At 35.6% G+C, this 26,671-nt stretch overlaps 1 protein-coding gene across 1 annotated transcript in view; it reads left to right on the top strand.

Moving 5' to 3' along the window:
- Tsp (Thrombospondin) overlaps positions 1-26,671 on the top strand; it is a 123,574-nt gene that overhangs the window by 22,925 nt on the left and 73,978 nt on the right. The window contains exon 2 of the mRNA XM_069815963.1: positions 11,891-12,061. Within this exon, the coding sequence (XP_069672064.1) occupies positions 11,891-12,061 (171 nt within the window). The remainder of the gene's footprint in view (positions 1-11,890; positions 12,062-26,671) is intronic.

Below are 26,671 nucleotides of genomic sequence, written 5' to 3'. Positions count from 1 at the left end.
AATTAGGTTCTACTATATATTTGTTAGTTACAAAATGTATTTCTAAACAATATTCATTTCTAGTGATGATATATGAAAAATTTATAGGCCCTAATGCGTGGCATTAATTTACCAAGGAGGAAATGGGACACAGGCAGTTACGGTAGTGGTACGCAGATACAAATGCAATTGGAGTATGTATTAGTGGTTATAGGATCAAAATTTAACATTATGCAAAAATTAGATAAATTTAACATTAAATTTTCTTTCATGTGGATTGGCAAAAGTCACAAGTGAAATTTTGAGGAGTTTCAGCACCACTGAAATCTGAATGACCCCATCCTGAATACAGGGCACAATGATACCAGAATTCATTGTCTTTACCGAATTCCCAACAAAACAGGCAGTTACTGTTACAGTCATTTTTCTCATTGAATGTTGGAACTCAGGAGAAGTATTGGGAAGCACAACCGCGTGCGAATACCTCAACTGTCGCTATTAGAACAGTTTAGCTCTGAATGGTCATGTGTCTTGTGTTTTATAATATTTCATTTGCTTCATATTTTCATTATTGGCATTTTGGTCGTAGTAACAGTCCAACAATATTTACGTTCCGCCATATTGGTTTCAAGATAGGCAAATCTGTTGAAAAGGTAACAAGATGCACTTACCTACATTTTACAAAAGATCTTTTATCAAAGAAACTTTCATAAAGGGAGACCCATTACACTGTCATATATTTTATAAAAGATCTTTATCAAAGAACTTTGATAGTGTAATACCAGCCTTAGCATGATTTGGTCCGAAAATGAAGTAATGCTATAGGTCTCATGTTGTGGATTTTTTATTGGGTTATTTTACGACGCTGTATCAACATCTAGGTTATTTAGCGTCTGAATGAAATGAAGGTGATAATGCCGGTGAAATGAATCCGGGGTCCAGCACCGGAAGTTACCCAGTATTTGCTCGTATTGGGTTGAGGGAAAACTACTATACGCAAAAGAACCCTGTTTGTCCCTGATAAAATTCCAGACAAAATTTCTCGCCCATGTTGAATTTCGACATTGGATAACCTCTGCAGGGCCGTAGCATGAAAAAAATGGCGTCCCTGGCAACAAATACGTTTTGCCCCTTAGCATCTATTATCAATTTCAAAACTTTCGTCCATTATTATCTCCTTCTTTTCCTCAATGAGATAAAATAATAATGATAAAAAGATAACAACTATTTGAATGAAATATATTTGGAAATTTGGAATATAAATACAGTAATAATAAATCGTATCATGGTAGCTCTACAATGAATAAGAATATAGGGGAGAATTGGGTAGTATCGGACAACGGGTAATATCGGACAGTGAGTTTCTTTCATCTACCACCAGATGATAGTACCTGAATGACATGGTTATGTTTCTGTTATGTCGCATACAGAAACGTAACCATGTTATCCAGGTTCTACCATCTGGTGGTAGATGAAAGAAACGCATTGTCCGATATTACCCGATGTCCGATACTACCCAACTCTCCCCTATGAATATTATTGAAGAGATAAATTGCAGTCAGATTCCAAGCAAACACTGAGATATTGCTGTTACTTTACTAGTCTAGCAATTGCCCGTAAAGTGGTTAATGTATAGGCCTATACACATTCGTTTGGTATGTGCGATTACGTTTCATGTTGATAACACCAGCCGTCTTGTGTTCCTTTAAACCCAGCGCCCCTGGCGGCCGCTCAGTTCGCCATGGTGACGAGTATTTAGTGTTACCACAGTCTACTATATACAGTCGCGAAGCTCAATATGTAGTAAAAATGCAAACATGGGTAGTTGCCCACCACTAGGATCGCTACTATCGCCTCATCATCGCAGATCTCTCTCCTAGCAGACGACAAAATATGTTACACTTCCGTTGTGTTCTTTTGGAGAAATTAACACCTTCCTTCCATTATTGAAATATTAAATGCATAAAGTTAATTTATTATTTTAATGAAGTAAATTAAATTCCACCATAAACTCGAAGATACCTGCAAGAAATAGGTTAATTTGTTTGTGCAAAACGAACTGAAATTTACTATAATCGCTTCACTCATCCAAAATTATAGCGATAATTAACTATGAAACCAATAAATATTAATTTGCATTTCCCTTTACAGCAATAATAATGGAAATATGAATTAATGGAGTAACTTACGTGTACCGGTACTTGTAGTGTAGGCTTACGTAGTTAACAAAGTGGAATGAGGTCAAGCAATAATAATCACACCAGAATTGGAAATAAAACGTGATCAATAAATTTTATTGTAACAGACTTTTTCTACGTCTCTAGTAAAGTAACAAATAAAAATAACAACAAAATTAACAGCTATAATTAAAAACATATCCTTTTTAAAAAAAAGTAGGCCTAAGCAATAATAATCCCATCAGAATTGAAAATAAATCGTGATCAATAAGTTTCATTAAAACAAACTTAATTTTTATACGTCTCTAGTAAAATATTATTATTCCAATTATTGTATTTTAGCCATTAACATTTTCATTACAACCAATAACGAACATTTCACAAGCATCAATGTGAAATTCGCAACGAGCTAGCACTCGATGGAAATACGACACAGTCCAAAGTCGACCGTGACAGTCTATTGTTTCTAGTTGCTAACCGCTTGGAGCGCTTTATCACGAGATTTGCAAAAAATCACCTCAAGCTTCGCGACTGTATATAGTAGACTGTGGTGTTACGATCATCAATGGAATGAAGACGCAAGAGAAACTAATTCCTGAAATATGATGATTATTACTCTGATACTCAATCGTGCGGAGGTTTGACAGTGTCGGGACGTGTTCTTGAAGAACACGTGTGCGCATACTCGACATGATAAACAACATGTGTAACGTGAGAGGACGTAATGTCAGATGTTGCACGGTTCTCGAGGATCTGTTACACTTTCAGGCGTTTGAACCCAAGGGCGTTTATTTTAGTTGCTCCAACTAATGCCAGAGAGATTAATGTGTGGTATAATAATAAATAGGTTAGATAAAATGATAAAGACAGGACACAGAGATGAAATTTTAAGAAATCTTGGCTAGCCCATCTCTGATGTACGGAAATGAATGTTGGTTTACAGTACAAATAAACGGATGTCAATAAACAGCATATACTTGCCCTTATCTATTATATTGCTACAATAAAATTAACAACAATTCTAAACGAAGCATTATCATAATTATTCTTCACGATAGGATTATTCCAGAGCTCTATGTTTCCAAAGTCACAATATTTCTCTATTTGTACTAACCTCAATCTCATGTCCACTGCTGTGGAGTAACGGCCCGCGCATTTGACTGAGAAACGAACGGGCCTGAGTTCAAATCCTGGTTAGGACAAGTTATCTGGTTGGGATTTTTTCGGAGTTTCCCTTAACTAATTGTTTATTGTTTATTATTAATGAAATAACATTGGCAAAAATACAATCTTAGTTCTTCCCTGAAGGAGTAAAAAACTCGTGCTCAGGGAGATATCTAAACACAAAGATAATTTTTTTACACAAACTGGGTCAAGAAAAAAATTTACAGGAATAAATTAAATTTAAAAATACAATTTCAATTTTAAAAATTTAAGTCATACAAATACATATACATATCAAATCAATATATATTCTTTAAAAATTAAATTCCTAACGCTATTTTTTAAATTTCTGATACTAAAATTTTCCAAATTTGGGTATTTATCAATTATTTTATTGTATAACCTTGGACCAAAGTAGGTACCATGGCTCAGAGCTGTGCTTGTGAAACACTTTGGTTCCTCTAGTCGTATAAAATCGGATCTTTTAGTTCCATATTTATGATGATACAATTTGAATTTATTACGGTTTTTATGTATGAAGATTAATAAGGCAATATAATAAATCTGTTTAATTTTCAAAACATTAAAATCAGTAAACAAAAGCTCGGATGAGTAATCAATTGGTTTATTAAGGCATATTTTAATAATTCTTTTCTGAATAAGTATTAGTGGAGTGAGATTAGAATTACAAGCATTTCCCCACCCTAAAATTCCATACTGGAGAATGGATTGAAATAAAGCTAAATAAATAAATTGAAGCAGAATTGCTGGGTAACTTTCGGCGTTGGACCTCGGACTCATTTGGCCATCATTTGGCCATCATTAATTCACTTATCTTCATCATACCATAGCCCTGGTCCAGTTCACGGTGCAGCGTGCTGTACTTGTACAAGAGTGCAGCTGTTCGGCTGCCCAATCATTCACAGAATAGGAGCGGTAGGCACAATAAGTCTCAGGCTGCAGTGCAAGCCTTCGGATCCCTCCTCCGTACAAGAGAAGATAAGAATCCCTTTCCCACGGATCTACAGCAGAGTTACGCTTTCAAACCATGTAATAACAGACTTCCAGAGCGCTAGCATATCTTTTGTCAAATGCGCTTTTTCTCACAGCAAAAACATTGTTACTTTACCGAAACCAATTTCTAATTTCTTGCATTTTCTTAAAGCAAAAACATTTCTGCTTGTTGTATCTCAGTTATTGCTACGTCTGATGAAGATGAGAGTGTTGAGATGCTATAGTGACTCTGAAGATGACACAATACTGATGCAGAGAAAAATCATTTTTGGGTACTTCAATTAGTAAGAAATACGAAATGGAAAATATACTGTAGAATTTTTTCCAGGGATCGCGATGTAATACTCCGCAGTTAAAAATCATGTTTCCTATAATGACCTCGTTGCAATCTTGGTTGCATGCACGACCATGTTTTCGAAATGCAATACAACACTTCCACCAACATGCTTATGGCCAAAGTATGTACATATTCTGCTTTCGTCTTCATGGAGAGGAAATATAAAAGTAACTTTAATGTTGGACTAAACTTGCAACTTAGACATTGTACAATAGAATCAGACTAATCAAAACGGATAGCTGCTAATACCAACCATCTCATTAACAACCTTATAGCGCTAAGTCTAAAAAAATCATTTTTGTCGGAAAAACATGATAGAACTTAAAATATCTTTGTTATTTATGTAGTTTCAGGTTATATTCACGAGCTAAAACTAAAATAGGAACAACTGGATAATACTCAGCATTTGCTCATCCGGTTAATGTTCACCAAAGCATTAAGTACATAATTATGACCATGTTGCAGTTTTATTTGTGGACTAGACAAAATACCTAACCTTTTAAGAAAAAAAAACTTTTAGGGGCCATGAAATTATTCACCGTTTTAATTATATTACTGTTTACCAATATTACGAAACAAAAACTGTCATAAAGGCTATAACCGACTAGAAACATCGATACCGAAGAGATAAATCCATTCGGGCGTGATGAAACAAAAGAAAATGCGAGAGAGATTTTAGTTCGAGATAAAATGGACACACAATTTTGATGACCATACTGTTAGTAACTGGAGATCGCTTGTAAGATCTGTCTTAATCTTCTTTGTAGAAATGTCGTCCAAGAAAATTGGTGGTCCAGGGAAAAATCATTCCAATAGATGAGAGTAACAGTGGTGCTATCTCTCAGTAATGTTCAGAACGAAGGAGGTAGAGATAAAAAGAAACAAATTTCTCCTTCTAACGACACCACAGACCAAAATCATGTTCTTATGTTGGCAACATTGTGTATGTAATTAAATTTGGTGGCAAACGTAACGGCACGGTTCAAAGCTACTGTGGTAATTCTCCAGTATAGAGCTAAAATTTAATATCGCTACCGATTTATTAAGGATGTTTAATTCACTATATTATGCTAATATTTTATGAACAGCACATGTTTACGGGCTTAAATTAAGCAGAACATTTTAGTGGGTATAAACTTCAAAGGGACCGTGACACTCAAAAGATTGGAGACCACTGGGTTACGATATCAACCCGGAACATGCTGTGGGATCATCTTCGCTATCATCGGACATTAATGACAATATCGATTAACCAATAGAGAGTCACATCGCCACAGAAGATGGGTTGGTCTAGCAGCTAGCACAGTTCTGGTACTGCAATCAGTGTATCTTTACCATATGTTTTGTCCGCGGATCTGAACAATGCATCGGAGGTGATGGACATGAGCAACATAAACAACTGCGGAGGTCCGGTAAGTTCACGGCCACCAGTCTGCAGATGTCGCGAACAATTTGACAGGGGCGGAGCGTCTGCTCTTCACGTCTTGAGTTTTCAAGGGTAATGACTGACATTTAAATATGAAACCATCCCTAGTGGCAACAGTTTGATAGGAATTTCTTCCGGCGATCTTTTTTGCCATCTGAAATGCTTTCTAGACATTGAATAGACTGAACTTTATTGCTGGACACATGGGAATGATAGTAATAATATTAGCAGTTCACTACAGGGGATGTCTACACGATGATGACAAGAAACGTTACGATGTATTAGGTCAATAACCTATCGTAGGAAACACTACTACTAGGAATCGCCAATACGTCAATGCTAACTTCAGCATCGTCATCATTCTCGTCATGATTATCATCAAACATATGTTCACCGTTCTAGATCGTCTCCAAACAAATATTCTTCCGAAATGATCTATGTTATCATGTTTTTTTTTCAGTTACATTCCAATTATCCAGATACCGAACTAAGTTTCTTGTTTTATTGTTTTACTTCTGTAGCTGACTTAAAAATTCTTCCCAAAAAAAAAAAAAAATTTTATTATCTTATGATATTTAGTTGTTCAAAATTATGATTTATTTAACGACGCTCGCAACTGCCGAGGTTATATCAGCGTCGCTGGTGTGCCGGAATTTTGTTTCGCAGGAGTTATTTTACATGCCAGTAAATCTACTGACATGAGCCTGTCGCATTTAAGCACACTAAATGGCGTCTACCTGGGCCGAGATCGACCTCGCAACCTCGAGCACAGAAGACAGCGCAGTACCGACTACGCTACCCAGGCCGACTTTAGTTGTTCATATCCATACTATGTATAGATACAAAAAATATTCAATTATAGTCCTCTGTTATTTATAGAATCTTTGGAAGAAAAAAAAAATCATAACTCAGACCATCACCGAATAAGAAATAAATGCATCGAGAGCAATTAGTAGGCATAATCATTACCTTACCTCTGATTGAGATTCTGGCTGACATGTACATCTATTATTATCAAGCAGTACATTTCACTTGACGATATGTGAAAGAGGAAGAACAATTGTTTGTATATATCTGAAGTCTGATTAGTGTAATGTGTAGCTAATCGGCGATGTATGCAATGGAGGGGGAAAGGAACTGGCCACACTATCCCAATATCTCCTGGCCTACTTGCCTCATGAGTGATTCCTTATTGGTATCACTTATGGGTTCAGACCTGTCTTCGGCCAATTGACTAAACAGCAACAATCATTATCAGTAACTTCACAGCATAGTCCCTATGGATGGCCTCGTCCGTCTCCAAGATTCGTGTGATAGAAATTATTGATCTTCTCAGCGTTTCACTGATTTAGAGCTATATATATATATATATATATATATATATATATATATATATATATATATATTTATATATATATTAATATGCCATTAGGAAAGTTCAGGATAACAGGCAGGGTTTGGAATTGAACGGGTTACATCAGCTTCTTGTCTATGCGGATGACGTGAATATGTTAGGAGAAAATACACAAACGATTAGGGAAAACACGGAAATTTTACTTGAAGCAAGTAAAGCGATCGGTTTGGAAGTAAATCACGAAAAGACGAAGTATATGATTATGTCTCGTGACCAGAATATTGTACGAAATGGAAACATAAAAAATGGAGATTTATCCTTCGAAGAGGTGGAAAAATTCAAATATCTTGGAGCAACAGTAACAAATATAAATGACACTCGGGAGGAAATTAAACGCAGGATAAATATGGGAAATGCCTGTTATTATTCAGTTGAGAAGCTCTTATCATCCAGTCTGCTGTCCAAAAATCTGAAAGTTAGAATTTATAAAACAGTTATATTACCGGTTGTTCTGTATGGTTGTGAAACTTGGACTCTCACTCTGAGAGAGGAACTTAGGTTAAGAGTGTTTGAGAATAAGGTGCTTAGGAAAATATTTGGGGCTAAGCGGGATGAAGTTACAGGAGAATGGAGAAAGTTACACAACACAGAACTGCACGCATTGTATTCTTTACCTAACATAATTAGGAACTTAAAATCCAGACGTTTGAGATGGGCAGGGCATGTAGCACGTATGGGCGAATCCAGAAATGCATATAGAGTGTTAGTTGGGAGACCGGAGGGAAAAAGACCTTTAGGGAGGCCGAGACGTAGATGGGAGGATAATGTTAAAATGGATTTGAGGGAGGTGGGGTGTGATGATAGAGACTGGATTAATCTTGCACAGGATAGGGACCGATGGCGGGCTTATGTGAGGGCGGCAATGAACCTTCGGGTTCCTTAAAAGCCATTTGTAAGTAAGTAAGTATATATATATATATATATATATATATATATATTGGTATTCTGTTGGGACTCATTATTATTATTATGTGATTAAGCCAGTTTTCTTGATATTTGTTTTTTTTTTATTACATTCTCCAAGTTTAGCTCTTATCTTATTTCTTCGTATGTTTTGTGATCAAATAGAGTAGGCCTATAACCCGCAAGAGACCTCAGAAATTTCATTTCTGCCTCCTCTATTCGTTTTTCTTTTGTTGAACTGTCAAAGTCCGTACTTCGTAACCGTACAATAATGTGGGCAGTGTCATTATTGCATAAAAGTTTAAGATTGTTTCTCTACTTGCTTCCGCCGTTGTGACTATGTGGATAGCACGTGTGCTTCCCAACGCAACGGTCCGTGGTTTGATTCACAACGTGGACAATGGAAGAATTAATATTCCGTTCACGAGACTGAGTGTTCTATGATGTCCTTCATTCCCACACTGCGGAAGGCAAAAGGCAAACCACCACAATGTCACCACTGCCTTGTAAACCTAGGGCGGGTCGTGATTTGCATACCCATTGCTTTGTCTAAGGGCAGATCAATCGCCATTCATATCTACTTTCCTCCTTCAACAGACTTTCTTTCATTACTACCATTGACTGTTGGTATCTATGTAATTTTTTTGTGTAATTCACTGGTCCTACAAACTTTATTTTATTTACAGAAATGTTTAAATTGTAAAGACTTGCAGTATTATTTAAAGTATACAGAACTCTTAGTAGAGAATGTCCATACAAATCCAGCTCTCAAGTATAACTCCCTAAAGTTTATTTGAATAACTTCGAGGGAAAAAAATGTTCCGGGGCCGCGTATCGAACCCGGGACCTTTGGTTAAACGTACCAACGCTCTACCAACTGAGCTACCTGGGAACTCTACCAAACACCGATCCAATTTTTCCTTCTATATCCACAGACCCCAAAGTGGGCTGACAATCGTCAAACAACCAACACTGAGTGCACACTAACTCTGTGTGACTTAAATTGTAGTTTTCTGTTAACGAACAGTGACGTGTATTATCCAAATCAAGCTTTCAGAAAGTTGATTTGAATAATTTCGAGGGAAAAATTGTTCCGGGACCGGGTCTGTGGATATAGAGGGAAAAATTGGATCGGTGTCTGGTAGAGTTCCCGGGTAGCTCAGTTGGTAGAGCGTTGGTACGTTTAACCAAAGGTCCCGGGTTCGATACCCGGCCCCAGAACAATTTTTCCCTCGAAATTATTCAGAATGTCCCTAGTTTGTAGTTTGTAATGTTGATGTCATTAGTACGACTATAAGACGTACAATTTTTAAGCAATGAGAATCGTAAAATTGACTTCAAAGACACCTAAAAATTCGCACTCTTTTATTAAGAACACTGCAATTAAACGCACTTCAAATAGTTTCGGTAGTAGAGCTAGAAAACCTAATAACTAAATGGCAGAACTACTGGACATAATCAGTTCTTCTGCGCAGTCGCAGAAGTCAAAGCCCTTCACGTCTGGTAAATATGAGAAGTCATAAAGAAGCTCAAGGAGAGGACAATAAAATAATTTGCCGACACTACAATCGGTTAGCAAAGCAAGATTTTCTTTTTATTTCTGCTATAAAAACTCGTGTCATGTATTTTAAGATTACAGAACATTACGATACAGAATGCAGATTGCGGTGATTGATTTACACAGTAAAACCCAAGTCCTTTACACATGTGATAATTTATTCCCACTCACGAGTAATATCTACACACGTTAGACAGTATCGATGATATCATAGCCTCGTGTTACTGTTTTACAGATTTGAGTTTCGACCCCAGAAAGGAGTAAGTGTATATGTATGCGCGCTTGAGTCTATGTACAGTATGCATGCATGTAAGTAAAAACTAAAGAAAAAAAAACAGTTCGTAACATTATCAAATAAATATAAATAGCGCTTTATTCCATTGTACATTACGTTATACAAAATACTGTAAACAAAAAGCGACAGGGAATTCACAGAATCCCAAAGATTTCGTGAATGCGTTTTTGTTTTTATTGTTTTATATATTATTATTATTTTTTTTATTATTTTTTTTTTCCATTAGAGATATGGTTTTTAATATTTTTATACGACGCTTTTCTTGACTGACTTGTGACTCTTTCACATATCGACTCTTCACCAAAGGAAAGATATATGCTTCGAGCTGCTTTGGCCACTTTAGTCTCCAGTTTGAACTCGTATACTGGTTAAGTTGGTATTATTATATTCTTAAACACAGCCATTTTGTCTTGACTTACTCCCACTAAACGCGCAATTTCAATTCTTCGAGAAATGACAACTGAACATGGACAATAATGAAACTGTTGTTCTGTTTTGTATTTATGTGTACTTTTTGTACATTATTTACAAAATTTAAATTTTTATTTACACAATATAAATATAAATTTGAATTTACATAATGTCACAAGTTTATGTGGCCTTGACGGATTATTCTAGGCATTACCGACAACACAAAACCAAAACGGATTCTTTCGATCACCTAATATGCTGTATAATGTTTCCCTCTTACTTACTTACTTATTTACTTACTGGCTTTTAAGGAACCCGGAGGTTCATTGCCGCCCTCACATAAGCCCGCCATTGGTCCCTATCCTGAGCAAGATTAATCCAGCCTCTACCATCATATTCCACCTCCCTCATATTAATTTTAATATTATCTTCCCATCTACGTCTCGGCCTCCCTAAAGGTCTTTTTCCCTCCGGCCTCCCAACTAACACTCTATATGCATTTCTGGATTCGCCCATACGTGCTACATGCCCTGCCCATCTCAAACGTCTGGATTTAATGTTCCTAATTATGTCAGGTGAAGAATACAATGCGTGCAGTTCTGTGTTGTGCAAATTTCTCCATTCTCCTGTAACTTCATCTCTCTTAGCCCCAAATATTTTCCTAAGCACCTTATTCTCAAACACCCTTAACCTATGTTCCTCTCTCAAGTGAGAGTCCAAGTTTCAAACCATAAAGAACAACCGGTAATATAACTGTTTTATAAATTCTAACTTTCAGATTTTTTGACAGAAGACTAGATGACAAAAGCTTCTCAACCGAATAATAACAGGCATTTCCCATATTTATTCTGCGTTTAATTTACTCCCGAGTGTCATTTATGTTTGTTACTGTTGCTCCAAGATATTTGAATTTTTCCACCTCTTCGAAGGATAAATCTCCAATTTTATTTTTATAGTTCCATTTCGTACTATATTCTGGTCACGAGACATAATCATATACTTAGTCTTTTTGGAGATTTACTTCCAACCCAATTGCTTTACTTGCTTCATCTAGAATTTCCGCGTTTCCCCTAATCGTTTGTGGATTTTCTCCTAACATATTCACATCATCCGCATAGACAAGAAGCTGATGTAACCTGTTCAATTCCAAACCGAATAAAAAATGTTTAAAAACTAAATGATATTTCAACAAGGTGATGTTTGTGGTTGCAGAAGCCAGCCGCCAGGTGGAGGAGGTGATCCACAACGACAACTTCGTACTGAGCATGAAGCACATCAAACCCCGGCGTCGGCTACGTGGCAGCGTCGAGACGCTCTTCGCCGTCGACTTCCCCGGGTCGCAGCAGAAGTTCGTGCTCATGCTGGACCGACGCTCCAAGCGCGGTGAGTACTGTTACATACACATTTCCTTCTCTTACTCGTGTATACGAAACAGATGTGAATTTGATTCTTTTTTCTTATTTAACGTTCTTTTTCGACGACAGAATATTCACAAGAGATTATAAATATAGTGTAACGTGTGACAGAGCTCGACTATAAACAAGAGAAACGTAAATACAATTGTCGGAATTGTATGATTATTAACAATTGCTTAAGACAAGGATGCAATTTGTCTCCGCTATTATTTGTATGGACGATAGCCTAAAAAAATAAATACCTTACTTACTTACTTACTTACTTACTTACTTACTTACTTACTTACTTACTTACTGGCTTTTAAGGAGCACGGAGGTTCATTGCCGCCCTCACATAAGCCCGCTATTGGTCCCTATCCTGAGCAAGATTAATCCAGTCTCTACCATCATATCCCACCTCCCTCAAATCCATTTTAATATTATCCTCCCATCTACGTCTCGGCCTTCCAAAGGTCTTTTGCCCTCCGGCCTCCCAACTAACACTCTATATCCATTTCTGGATTCGCCCATACGTGCTACATGTCCTGCCCATCTCAAACGTCTGGATTTTATGGTCCTAATTATGTCAGGTGAAGTACACAATGCGTGCAGCTCTGTGTTGTGCAACTTTCTCCATTCTCCTGTAACTTCATTTCTCTTAGCCTCAAATATTTTCCTAACCACCTTATTCTCAAACACCCTTAACCTATGTTCCTCTCTCAAGTGAGAGTCCAAGTTTCACAACCATAAAGAACAACCGGTAATATAATTGTTTTATAAATTCTAACTTTCAGATTTTTTGACAGCAGACTGGATTATAAAAGCTTCTCAACCGAATAATAACCATTTTCATTAAATTATATAAAAATATTACACTTAATATGCTACTACCCTATATTGATGATATGATGTTAATTCAATATAATAAGACATGAGGCCAGAACAGGAGAGTTCTCATTCTTGAAGAGATGATGATGATAATGATGATGATGATGATGATGATGTACTGTAAGCGAATTTTGTATTAGATATTAAAAACTCAGTCATATTTTTAAATAGGTAGTACCAGTTCTCCTCTCAACATGGGAAAAATTATGTGCTCACATCATCACTAGGGGGCGGATGTTGATGGCCTAAAAATCTACTTAAAATGATCATTAAAATGCCCTTAAAATAATGGAAAAATGACATAATATTAAAAGAAACTGACGTTTAAATATCATCACCGTAGGTCTACTCGCATCACAACTTCTTAAAAATTAGTGACCTTGTTTCAGTGACTTCCCTGTAAATGTCGGAGAGAGGAGTCAAGTTCCTGAAATTTGACTAAGATAAAGAAAAAGAGCATGCAAAAAAATTAAAATTTTAAGGGAAAACTATAGATTTTAATGTGTTTCAATCAAGGGTGGTCCATATCAGTGCCTTCATTCTCCGTCTACTCCTCCTTCTGATCTTCACTTTTGTTACTAGATCTTCCAGATGGGGAGTATAAATGACAAAACAAACTGTGGACGCACATGCATTTTTGCAATCTTTGTATTAAAAATACTGTCTACTGTTAGTACATCCCTTCCGAACCATATTGGGGACACAACGTCCTATTGTGAACGTGAAAGTTTCCCCCCTTCCAAACATAAATTCTAAAGACTCTCGTACCGACAAAAGAACAGTAGAGGTCAAAGCCCTCACTTAAACTAAGCTGTTGTCATGCATTTTATATTACTTCTGTTGTGTGAGGTGAAACCTCCAGTGAAATAAGGGATGGATTTTAGAGTTTGTTCCAAACTATAAAACTCAAACTTCACTGTTATTCAGTTATTCAGTAGGTAATTATTAGTAGGGCCTGCTATTCATCTGTTTGCTTAGAAAAAGATTTAACAGGCCTATGTGTAAAGAAGGAAGTAAAATGCATTCAAAATGATCTAAAAGTTCTTCAAAGTATTAAAAATTACCAAAAAATGCCGAAAAAAATATGTTGTTGTTTTCTAATACCAGACGTTTGACAATAAAGTCATTTGACCTCTTGCACTCCAATATTTTTCAAAGATATTATCATGACTAGCCACTGAAGCACAGATTTTGAGGTGTTCCGAATCCATTTCTTGGTTTGAGTTGCACAATGGGCAGATAGGGGACTGATATATTCCAATTCTATGCAGGTGTTTGGCCAAACAATCATGGCCTGTTGCCAATCTAAATGCAGCTACAGACGATTTTCGTGGTAAATCGGGAATTAACTGTGGATTTTGATGCAGAGAGTTGCATTTTTTCCCTTGGGACCCGAAAAAAATATAAAAATGATCTATTAGTTCAAAAACGTCAAAAAATGCAATTTAAGAAATTACTTTTTTACGTTGATATTAACATAGAAAGGATATCTATATTAATAGGCATCTTCCTAATGTGAAAAATAAGAAGATGACTTTTTATCAACATCATCACCATCATAATCATCATCTCCATTATCCACATTACAGGTCAATTGACCTGTTCAATCTCACAGGTAATCTCTATCTTCTTCATGGACATCCAACAACTCGAAATCCTATTGCTTCGAAGTATAGTCATTACATTTAATCAGTTGATACCAATTGAATTTACACGCTTCAATTTTTTTTGTTTCGGTGAATATGTTTAAATTTCTCCTAATATCTACATTGCTAATTTGATCTCTGAAAATATATCCAGAAACAACTCAGAACTCCCAGTGAACAGTGTTCACCATTCTCGTCTCTGTTCTAATCATTCTCCAGTTCTCAGATGCTTACGTTAACACAGGAACACCAATTGTTTAAAAAAAAATTAAGTATTGTGTCTTTCCTAGCCTTATTCTTTATAAGTTGCATTAATACTGCATACTGAAATTTCTTTGAAACTTTATGTGCAAAATCGCAAGTATTAAAAACTCTACTTGTTCAATAAATAATAATGTTACTATTTATAATAATCTTTGATTAAGATTTACATTCATTGCAGGTCATTCATAACTTTCGTCTTGTCTATTAATATGTCTACATTACAACGTTTTATTAATTTAGAAAATAAATAGTCCTTCGTAAATCAACTTCTGATTCTGTTAGAATTACCCTGTCATCAGTAATTAATATTTCCTTCTTTATTATTCTCTTTAGTCTCCCCTTTTTATCCAACTTTCACACCACTCTAAGTATGGTGGGGAGGTTTAGTGGCTCGAACACTAGACATTTCACAAATGCTGACCTTCCTAGTCATGAGATCGACATGACAGGGCCATCGCTGAGACATCACAGGATAATCACAAGACAACGGACAGACACCAAGTTCCGTCACTTTCTTGTCGAAAATGAACCAAGACTGTTAATGCATAGCTTAAGACACACAGAATGTACATACTGAATTATATGGAATTAACACTGATAGTCATTGTCCAGTAATGATCGGAAAATCACAGTTAAGCTTTGAGTGCTAAGCATTTCAAACTTTCAATTGCTTCTCCTGCAAAATGTATTCCAAATGACATCCACCATTCTTGCAATGGACTCTTCAATTATTTACTCGCTTTCTTTTGATCGAAACTTTTAATAATTTCACTGCTATACCGGCTGGCTCTTTTGAATAATCGTGATGAATAGCTGGTCGAAACATTTACTGTTCACCTATATAAAAAGAACAAAATTTTGCCATTTACATTACACATAATAGTCTTATTTGATAAGGTGGTTGCCATCTTCAACTAAATTCTGTCCGTGTGTACCTTCTTTCTGTGCATGACTTAAACCAGCTTAGAACAGCCCACCTGTTGCACGAACTTCATAATGGAACAAAGAATGAAATACGTACAAAGAATTGTTAGCACTCTTTCAGCATTACCTTGGTTTGCAGAATAGCCTTTATATGAAAGAAGTAAACCTGCTTCCTTGAATTCTTAAAAAAAAATTATAATTCTTTATAAAAATTAGACACTGGAAACTCAATGAATGAGCGTCCGTTTTCAGAGTGCATGAAAGCCATTGTCTCTATACCAGCACAGACGAACGTCTCTTTAGAAAATAGTGTACGACATACTTGCTAAAAATGGTTTTATTTTGTTCGCAGAATTCCTAAACTCGGCCTGCGGTCTCGTTTTGCAAACATTCCTACTCACAAAATAAAATGTCATTTTAACATCTGTATCGTAAATAACTATTTTACAGTATCGCAATACTTTCTCACCATACTTGGTGTAATGAAAAAGTAAAAATCTTACCTATGAAAAATTATGTAACTAAAATGACATCTTGGAATGTTAAAAAAAATCAAGGACTTCAATAGTTTATTGAGAGACTGGTAATAACAAAAAAAATCGAGTCTATTTCATAAGGCCACTTAACACATTTTAAAAATTTGCATACAGAAAACTTCCCTATACTAGCAAATTCAATAATTCATACGGTAATGAAATAAGATATTTTTCCAGTGTTAGAAGTCCGCATAATACCATCGTCATACGCTGTATAAACACAGAATATTCTACCTACCGGCAAATAAACGCGAAATGACCTCATGTCGATCTCGCGGTATCAACAGTGTTTTGTTTGCTCGCGTCTATATCTAGGTAACGGAAACGTTGTGCAACGAGAAAGTTGACTGACGGACTACCCACCAGAAGGAAGCAACTCTATATAAGGCAACAACGAAGTCGCGCGCAGTCTGAAAGAGAAAACAAAACAGCATCACTACTCTTTGTCAAGATCAGTGATTCAATTCCTTAACACTTCGATGATCCCACATCGGTATTCAGGAAAGCCAAAGATGTTCTCATTATCTAAGGCAGAAAACTCAAGTCTCGGTGATTCATCATCTTCCGTATGCAATTAGGGATAGGCGTTCACTTGTTCCGTCCTCATAATTGCTGAGTCCATCTTTGATAAGTCTGCCTACGTCATTCTGTAATTATTCAGTACGAACTTCTTACCATTCTTTATTACAAGTCTTTTTTAATATACTGTATCCAGTTGGAAAAGACATCAGTTCAATTCTCTTGCCTAGGTAGTAATTGACGCCACAGGAGAAAATACACGGTATTTTTTTATTTTATTAGGTTATTTTACGACGCTTTATCAACATCTGAGGTTATTTAGCGTCTGAATGAGATGAAGGTGATAATGCCGGTGAAATGAGTCCGGGGTCCAGCACCTAAAGTTACCCAGCATTTGCTCATATTTGGGTTGAGGGAAAACCCCAGAAAAAAACCTCTATTAGGCAATTTGCCTCAACCGGCAATCGAACCCGGGCCACCTGGTGTCGCGGCCAGACTCGCTAACCGTTACTCCACAGGTGTGGACTACACGGTACTAAGTTCTGTATTGTTCTACATACTTCACAGTTCATGTTTCTGTTGTTGCAATGGTAGCACCAAAGTTTTGTTTCCTCCCATTTGAGGATTTCAACAGCTCTGAAAACTTCACAATAATTGTAATTTGAGATTATAAAGACTAAAATCATTAATTGTAATGTAAAATAATTTACTAAGAGTGTAATTATTATAATTGTTACAAAATTAATTAGTTTTTTTACTTTTTTGTAACTCATTGTACATTTGAGCCTTTCAAAGCAGAAGTGGTGTAAGTCAAAAATGGATAATGAGGGTTAAAGTAAACATCTGTAAAATACAGCGCAAGGTAGCAATTAATATTCAATTTATTTAAACTATTAGTACAGTAGTCAGTGGATAGCAAGAAGGACATATTAATTGCTACTTTGCGCTGTATTTTACAGAATTTTTACTTTAAACCTCATTACCCAATTTTGACTTACACCATTGTTGCTCTGAACGGCTCATTTCTTCTTTTATTACATCCTTGTCGATATAAATTCACATAGGTTACTAAGTAAACCTAAAGAAGGCAGTCTTTCGTTTTCTAGGTAAGATTTTATTGAAATGGGTTGGAAGAATTGTTGTTTAGTCAACTGTCCGAAGACAGGTTTGAACCTCATAAGTGACACCAATAAGGCATCAATCATAATGCAACTAAGCCACGAGATAATGGGGTAGAGTGGCCAGTTCCTTTACCCCTCCACTGCATGCTTCGCCGACTAGTCACATATTACACTAATCAGACTTCAAATGTATACAAATAACTGTTCTTCCTCTGACACACATCGTCATACTGCCATAATAGATGTATAGTCTTAGAAAAAAGTTTTGCGCACAGATATTTTGTCTCAGAAAGGAGGCAGTGCGCATGATCAGTCATACAATGAAACAAACTAATTTTATTACCTCAACTAGTCGTTCTCTTGTGAACCACGTCGCTCGTCCTCTGTGCCAGAACCTCAGTCACAGGTGCAAGACTGTTATGTTAAAAAAAATGTGCAATCTTCATAAATTGCTGCCGATTCACTTTTCCTATACAAATATAATTCTAGTTTACATAGATATGTGAATGAAAATAATATAAGATTAGATGGCGATATCACGGCTATACCAAACGAAAGAGAACTGTATTTTTATATAGGGCTGCGCTTTCAGCTAAAAAAACACTATTTTTGGAGTTATCGTATTCTGACCAAAAATCACAGAATTGTGGTTATGTGTCTGTTCATGATACATAGACTAATACAGTATAAACTATGTCCCGTCTGAAGCAAAGTGACAGTCCTACCTTGGAGCCAGTTGTCACCATATACATACATTCAATACATTCACTGCAGGTGTTCTCATCCGTGCAGTCTTAATTGCTCCACTTTCTTAAATCCTTGAAAGTGTTAGAATTACTCGTAGAATTATCTCTGGTAACCTGTCGATAAAATATATTTTTTAAAGATATAAAATTCGACAGATGCTGATAATCATGTAAATATTAAACATTATTTGTCATTCAGAATGATGATTTGAATATATTTTTCACAACCAACACTACTGTAAAATCAAATCTTTCAAGAAGCTATATTCTATTATGGATACTCATTCGAAGATACGAGGGGCTTTGAGATACCCAATGTAAAAAAGGGCCATCCCTTTACAAGAAAGATTCTAAATGAGTTTGAGGTCTTGTCTGGACTTTAAATCATTTATGGTGAAGAATGGCTTCGTTTACGGAATTGCAAATAGTTTACACGGGAACTAAGTATTTCTTTGCTCTATTTCTAAAAAATACCTAATGTTATATTAATAATAATTCGTGGCGCGACAGCCCATGAAGTGCCAAGGCCGACCAGCCGGTTGCTGGCCTCACATCTCATGCCTCAACAGAAGTGAACGATCATCCAAACAGAATGGAGGTATCGATGATCCCCCCAACTGTTATAAATGGTTTTCGTAGCCGGATTTCACTATCTATCGTAGCTCCCCAAATTTATCACTATGCTAGGTGGGCACCGATCCCATACACTAGCCGAAATTGCATAACAATATTTCTTCCCCGTGAGAACTCGCACCAACGGGCATTCAGATAATATGACAAGATTTCTTGGCACATGACGGGAAACAAAGTTGAATTAATTTTCCCAAATTAATTTGTACAGTTATTTTTAAGCTCTAAAATTATCTTGGTTGAAACAACATACCACCGAGGCTTTGCAAACCGTATCACTTCTGCATTACGTATACTACATGACGTCCCGTGGTTTGCTCTTTAGTAGGAATCTTTCATAATATTAATTTCAGATAATTTTTCAGTTCCTTCGTTGCAATTCCTGTGACTACAATGAGTTCACTCAAAATTTTATAATCCACAATTCCTTAATTTCTGTATTATGACTTTTCAAATTTAATTCTTTTGCCTCTCTTCCCATAATACTCGTATCTGAAGGAGTTATTATAATATTATTTACTGATAAGATTATCTTATCTTTCTTGTTTTCAATAACTATTCAAAAGTACGAGTAGTCTCCATAACCTATTTGTCTATTATCTTTATTGTTACTATTATTGCTGATTAATATACTTTATTTGTATTCATTTATTCATTCTCTTATTTACAACACGGAGCAATGTCGGTCACTCAACCACAGGTTGTCGCACTGGTCTACATTCGATCTTGATGCAATTTTGAGTGCATTCAATGCACGTACCTTTGCTGTAACGCAGTATGACAAATATAGGGAAAAAGCAGAACTTGCTCAGCTGTATCACTGCTCTTTCGAAGGCTTGCAACCTTGTGTATATGTTCCGCAATTCTTTTGTTTCTGGTTAGACAGACGTCACGAGATGCCGCATTACTCAATTTGGTGCAAAAAAACGTTATATTTTATTTAACGACACTCGCAACAGCCGAGGTAATATCAGCGTCGCCGGTGTGCCGGAATTTTGTCCCGGTGGAGTTCTTTTACATGCCAGTAAATCTACTGACATGAGTCTATCGCATTTAAGCACACTCGGACATAGAAGGCAAGCGCTATAACAACTGCGCCAAACAGGCCGACAATTTGGTGAATATGCACTCTATATATATATATATATATATATATATATATATATATATATATATACATATAATTATTTATTTATTTATTTATTTATTATTCTTTAAATAAATTCTATGGCCGTACTTAGGAAGGAAAGATACACAGACTGTTCAAAATTTTCTTTATTGAAGAAATAACATATTTTATTGTTATTTTTATGAGGCATTTGACATACATTGCGTAGGCTGTCATATTTTTTTTTCTTGGTTATTTAACAACGCTGTATCAACTACTCGGTTATTTAGCGTCGATGGAATTGGTGAGAGCGAGATGGTATTTGACGAGATGAGGCCGATGATTCGCCAAAGATTACCTGACATTCGCCTTAAGGTTCGGGCAATCCTCGGGAAAAATCAAACTAGGTAATCGGCCCAAATGGGAATCGAACCCACGCCCAAGCGCAACTCTGGATCAGCAGGCAAACGCGCTATTGCCTGAGTTACGCCAGTGGCCTGTCATTTTCATATAGGTAGTCGTGGTTCATATGAAGCCTGCTTTTTTATTGCATTGTTAACTGTATGGCGATTGTCCACTGTTCTCGACTCGAAGCGATGATTGATGAAGGATTCAGTAAAGAAAAATACAATTAAATGTCACACGTAAATTTATATAATAATAGTAACTACTTTCTTAAAAGGGAATGACTTCTTTCATGTACAACGCCAAAATTCTGGACGCGAATACTAGCAGATGAACAACGCCGGTATAGCTCTTCTTGAGATAAAAAGTAAAGAAAAGTAAATCCATGGCGCTACAGCCCATGAAGGGCCAAGTTAGACCAGCCGGCTGCTGGCCTCACGTTCACATGCCGAAGTAGAGGTGAACGATCATCCAACCAGAATATAGGTATCGTGTAGTTTCTTCTTGAGACACATTAGCCTATTAATTTTAGTTATTGAAATGGAATGAAACTTATTTAAATATTTCTTTCTTTCTAATGGCTAATAATATTAGTATAAAATATTACGGTAAAATAATGTAGGATATGTTCAAGTCAAGAACTAAAGTGGAAAGTGAATTCTGAAGTACGAAGTGCGTCCTAAGCACAGCGACATGTTATTCACCTTGGCAGAATATATCACACATAATGTTCCTTTGTGTGCAAATTTACAGCAAGAATAGTTGTCACAATAAATTCGTACAACGGACAAGAAACAAGTAATTAGGAGGAATGAAAGAAAAAACTGAGCATAGAAGAAATTTACTCACCGCGTCTAATTTGGAAATAGCCGTTGTATTGTCACACAATGACATGACATCTTCGAGTTACGTGATAATTGAGATTTTACCCGATTTTAATTTATATATAAAATATGAAGTTTCTTAAATTCTTTAAAAAATAATTAAAAATTAAGTCATATTTCATACTAAAAGAGACAGCGGAAATGAAATCTAGGTATGTCCTCCGACAAATATTTATACAATGAACAGTAGTAATTCAGTTATGCAGAACATAAACTATGCAAGAAACCATAAATGGACAGCCAAACAAATTTAAGTGAAAAAATAAATTCTATAAACTGATAACCAGTAGCTTAATATCAAAGACGGACATCTGACCTCAATCGAAATTTAGATAGCTGTGGTTTTTTATACAATTTTTCATGCTGTTTCCAGTTATAGTGAAACCATATGCGAACTCCAATACTATATTTATAAAATAAACTGTGTTAAATATTACAAAGAACACTGTGAATTAAAAAATTGCCTCGAGATCAAAACTATGGAGAAGACAAATGTCCGTCTTTGATATTAAGCTACTCAATTTATTCTTCCACTATGATATCTAGGGGTCAGTTGAAAAGGGTAAAGGCTGGTTCACAATAAACCGGAAACGAGAATCGGAACGAAAGCGAAAACGGTAAAATTGTTAAAATGTATACATTTAAATGTGAGCATTCACAATTAACGAAAAGCTTGCCGGAGCCCGGGAACAGGAACGGAGAGTTGGCCAAGTTTCAACTTTGGCGTTCACGTTTCCGATCACAGCCCACTAGATTCATTCTATTGCCTTCTAAAAGCTATTTTGTCGTCGTATATTTTGTAGCAAGAAGACCGTGACATAACCTATGCATTATTTTGTTCTGTGCTGTGCATCATGGAGCAAGTTTTATTTGATGAGATTCTAATATTGAAATCCTCACATTTACGATAAGCGGCGTGCCTCGTATAAAAATTAGAAAATGGCTTTCAATAGCTGCGTCTTTGAACACCGATCGGAAGCGAATCATATATTATTACAGTATTAGTTGTATTACACACTACATATTCATGCTTCAATTCAATAACTACTGTTGTGTTCACTTTGTTCTATTACAAATGTTTCTTCTCTAATTATTTTACGTTATGGTAGACTTAAAATAGGTTGTGATAATAAAGATGCATGGGCATATTTATAGTACCGTACCTAATGAAATGTTTCAGTTGAAATTTCGAAGTTGGTTAACCTGTGTTTATGTTGGCTGCCTTGTACTCATGAGAGAACGCCATTGGTCAATTATACACAAATAACATCAGAATACGTACAGTAATATCGACTTTACATATCGTTATTGACATGCATATCGATATGCATAGTCGTCTAGTTCTCGGTTTATTGTGAATCAAAAATTTTCATATTCACGTCCTCTGCTTCTCATTTTCATTCTGGTTCTCGTTCCCGGTTTATTGTGAACCAGCCTTAAGGAATACAACTCAAAATTCAAATTTTCGAGAAACCAGCATTTTAAAGTTTCATGGTTTCACTTATAGTAATGTCACAAGAGATCTCAGATTTATCTGAGAAATCTCAGACCTCGAGTGACATTTATTAGGACTATTTTGTAAATAAAATACTCATATATTTATGAATATTGAACCTATTCAGACATTGTGAAGCTGAAATAGATGAATATCGATTAGAACGAATAAATAGGCTAAGATTTTTTTGCGAAACGGGTTTGTTGAGGACAAAAAGAAAATATCCACTGCATAGAAAATGTTTTGAAAGTCTTAGTTGTATGTCAAAAAGACACTGAAGATTTAATTAATGTTGTTATTGTTGATGAATGTTATAATGATGATGATGATGATTATAATGTAGCCAATAATGCAGAATTCCTTCATAAACAATACCCTCGGTTCTCAAGTGGTGATATCACGATTGATACAATGGAAGGTCGCTGGTAATATTTCAAAGCTTTACGTCATCATAAATATATGTGGCATTTAAAGTGAGAAGAGATTTATACGTTAAAGAAATGCAACACCCCTCAATAAACGCTAGCACATGATGCTGTGGCAATGATGTCGCGTGACTTTGTCTACACAATCACTGTAACCATGACAACTGCGGTCTCACTTTGGGAGGAGAAGATGACAGCGATAAGCAATGTCTAACAAGACACTGATTGTTATCTCTGCTTTGTATGAAATTCTTTCTCTATTAACATCTGTTTTCGGAGTCCTAGTGCCCCAGTATTAACTGCGTTTGCTGACATCGATTTAAAAAAACGATTATTTTTTAACTTCACTTCTAAAACAAAAGAAAAACGTTGTAATGTGATAAACGTAATGTTTATTAATTCTCGACAAATATCATATTCACCGTAGCATTATAATATTATATGGATGACCAGTTGCAAAAAAAAAAAAAAAATTAAATATTTTATTTTGTCGGTAGGTAACGAATCTTTAAAGTTGATATAGTGGTCCACTAATTTATTGAGCGTTACTTATGTGACATTTAACGAACTGTTAATAATTGTACTGCTGTTTTAGTATTCCATTAGTAATTTAATTCTGTATTTTAAATTAAATTAAATTAAATTAAATTAAATTAAATTATGTTTTATTTAACGACACTCGCAACTGCTGAGGTTATATTAGTGTCGCCGGTGTGCAGGAATTTTGTCCCGCAGGAGTACTTTTACATGCCAGTAAACGTCGTCTAAAAAGAATGATGACAAAAAAATGTACTGGATTGAATTCATTGTGTGCAAGAAGTGACTTCATGAGTCTTGCACACGACAATAAAATATGTGCAATGACTATATTGCTAAGTAGTGACAAAGTGTCCATGAGCTTTAGATTAAGTCAATTTTGTTATATACATGTATCAAACCAAGTTCAGGTAAAATACATATATCAGTAAATGTGTTAATTGCAATTGCCATCTTAGCCAACTATCGGGGAAAGATGCCTACAGTACAGGCAAGAAGAAAACCTGTATCTATAACCAAGGTAATTAATGTTTTCTGTTTTGTACCAAAAATATAGTTTCAAAATACCTTACAGATTTTGATATTTCAATATGAAATTCAAAACTAAATGAACAGTATCTTAAATTTTCAATCAAAGAAAAATTTAGGCATCTTCCCCCGATTCACTCTATTAAGAAATAACTGACGCGTCGACAGTTTCACGATTCACATGCAGGCTATTCCCGTTTCCTCTACCGAAATTCCACCATTGTTCCAATAATCATCATAATCATGAAGCCGGTGCTCTACAGACCACCTTCCATGCAGCACCAAGGGCACCTCTTCGACGGCAAATATTCTACAAATTCGGCTCGTCTCTCCGAAAGGAAGATATTTGAGAGAATGACGTAAGTCAAGTATCTGCCATTGGAAGGAAAAATGTATTACATTGCATAACTAGAAAACATGCAACAAAATGTTCTTCAACCAAATATACATTTATGTGCACAATTAAATTCATACTCTACTATTGTGGATCCATTCTTAATTGTCAACGAATGTTATTTTACATATGTTCCAGAATGTTGTTAAGTAACCAACATGATTTTACATGAAAATCCAAATCTACATATATTTACTTTGTGTCAAGTTTACATTTCCGCGTCTTGATAAGGTTTAAACATCATTAAGCAAGCCCTTGAGGAGTTGAAGGTTAATAAGCTCAGAATATTTGAGCAAGTTGTAAATTACACATACATCCACATAAAAATTCCATTTTCTCGTACGACGGACTACGTAGCGGAATTCGTGATGACGCTAGAACGCGCCCTTGCACGCAACCGCATTTGTTTCCGCGGCGATCGTGTTGCTTGGTGACAGATGAGCTGACATCACGACGATAATGAGGAATTCTTAAAAATAGCGGCGTGGGTCATGAGGTGGCCACAGTCCGCTTTCTCAGAAAGTATGGCACTCAGTGGTCATCTGCGGTCCTAGACGGAAGCCAGAGACCATCCGGTAAGGCTTCCATCACATTTGTTGCTGAATGAACGTCAAAATTATCAGTAACATCGTGTTTGTAGTAACTACAGGCCTAATATCTGCACTAATACAGAGTTTTGTTGTGAATCGCAAACGAATGAATGGAAATAAGTCGACGCGGCATCTCAATATTGCACAACAATGTTATTATTTCATCATAACGTTCTCCTCTAAGTCGTCAGTCATGTAGGACTTACTGCGGTGCACGCTTTCCTTCAGTTAACCTCACAAAAAGAAATCCGTGATGTTAAGTTTGGGCGATTGTGGTGGCCACAAATTCTTGGAAATGTATGTATGTATGTATGTATGTATGTATGTATGTATGTATGTATGTATGTATGTATGTATGTATGTATGTATGTATGTATGTAGCCTATGTATGTATGTATGTATTTATTTATTAACACTACAATTGAGTATACACCCGGTGGCAGTGATATATAATATACAATAATTACAATTACATGAAATAAAATAAAATAAACCTAAATGAAATAAAATAAACGTAAATCTATAAATAGTAGATGCAATAAACCTAGGACTATAATTAAAAACTATTCTATAATAACGCCTACGATAAGCAAAAGTAAATCTAACTTATAACTACTTCTATTTCACCCAACTATTACCAATTTAAATAATTACATATCACCTTAATTAATTACATATAACCTTAATTTATTTACATATCAACTAAATTACATATCATCTTAATTAATTACATATCATCTTAATTATTTTACATATCAACTTAATAATTACATATCAACTTAATTAATTATATATCAATTCAATTAAGTACATGACACAACTTAAATAATTACACTGCACCTCCAATTAGATTTTCAGTCTAATCGTCTCAACCTTTCCTTAAATGTATTGATTTTAAGAGGACCATCCTGAAAGATTGCCGCACAATCCTTAAAAATACTCTGGATTTTCGTCATTGA

The sequence above is a fragment of the Periplaneta americana genome, chromosome 17, assembly GCF_040183065.1.
Source record: "Periplaneta americana isolate PAMFEO1 chromosome 17, P.americana_PAMFEO1_priV1, whole genome shotgun sequence".
NCBI classification, from domain to species: Eukaryota; Metazoa; Arthropoda; class Insecta; order Blattodea; family Blattidae; genus Periplaneta; species Periplaneta americana.
The sequence above is the reverse complement of the archived record's forward strand: the minus strand, read 5'-3'. Positions and strand labels throughout refer to the sequence as shown.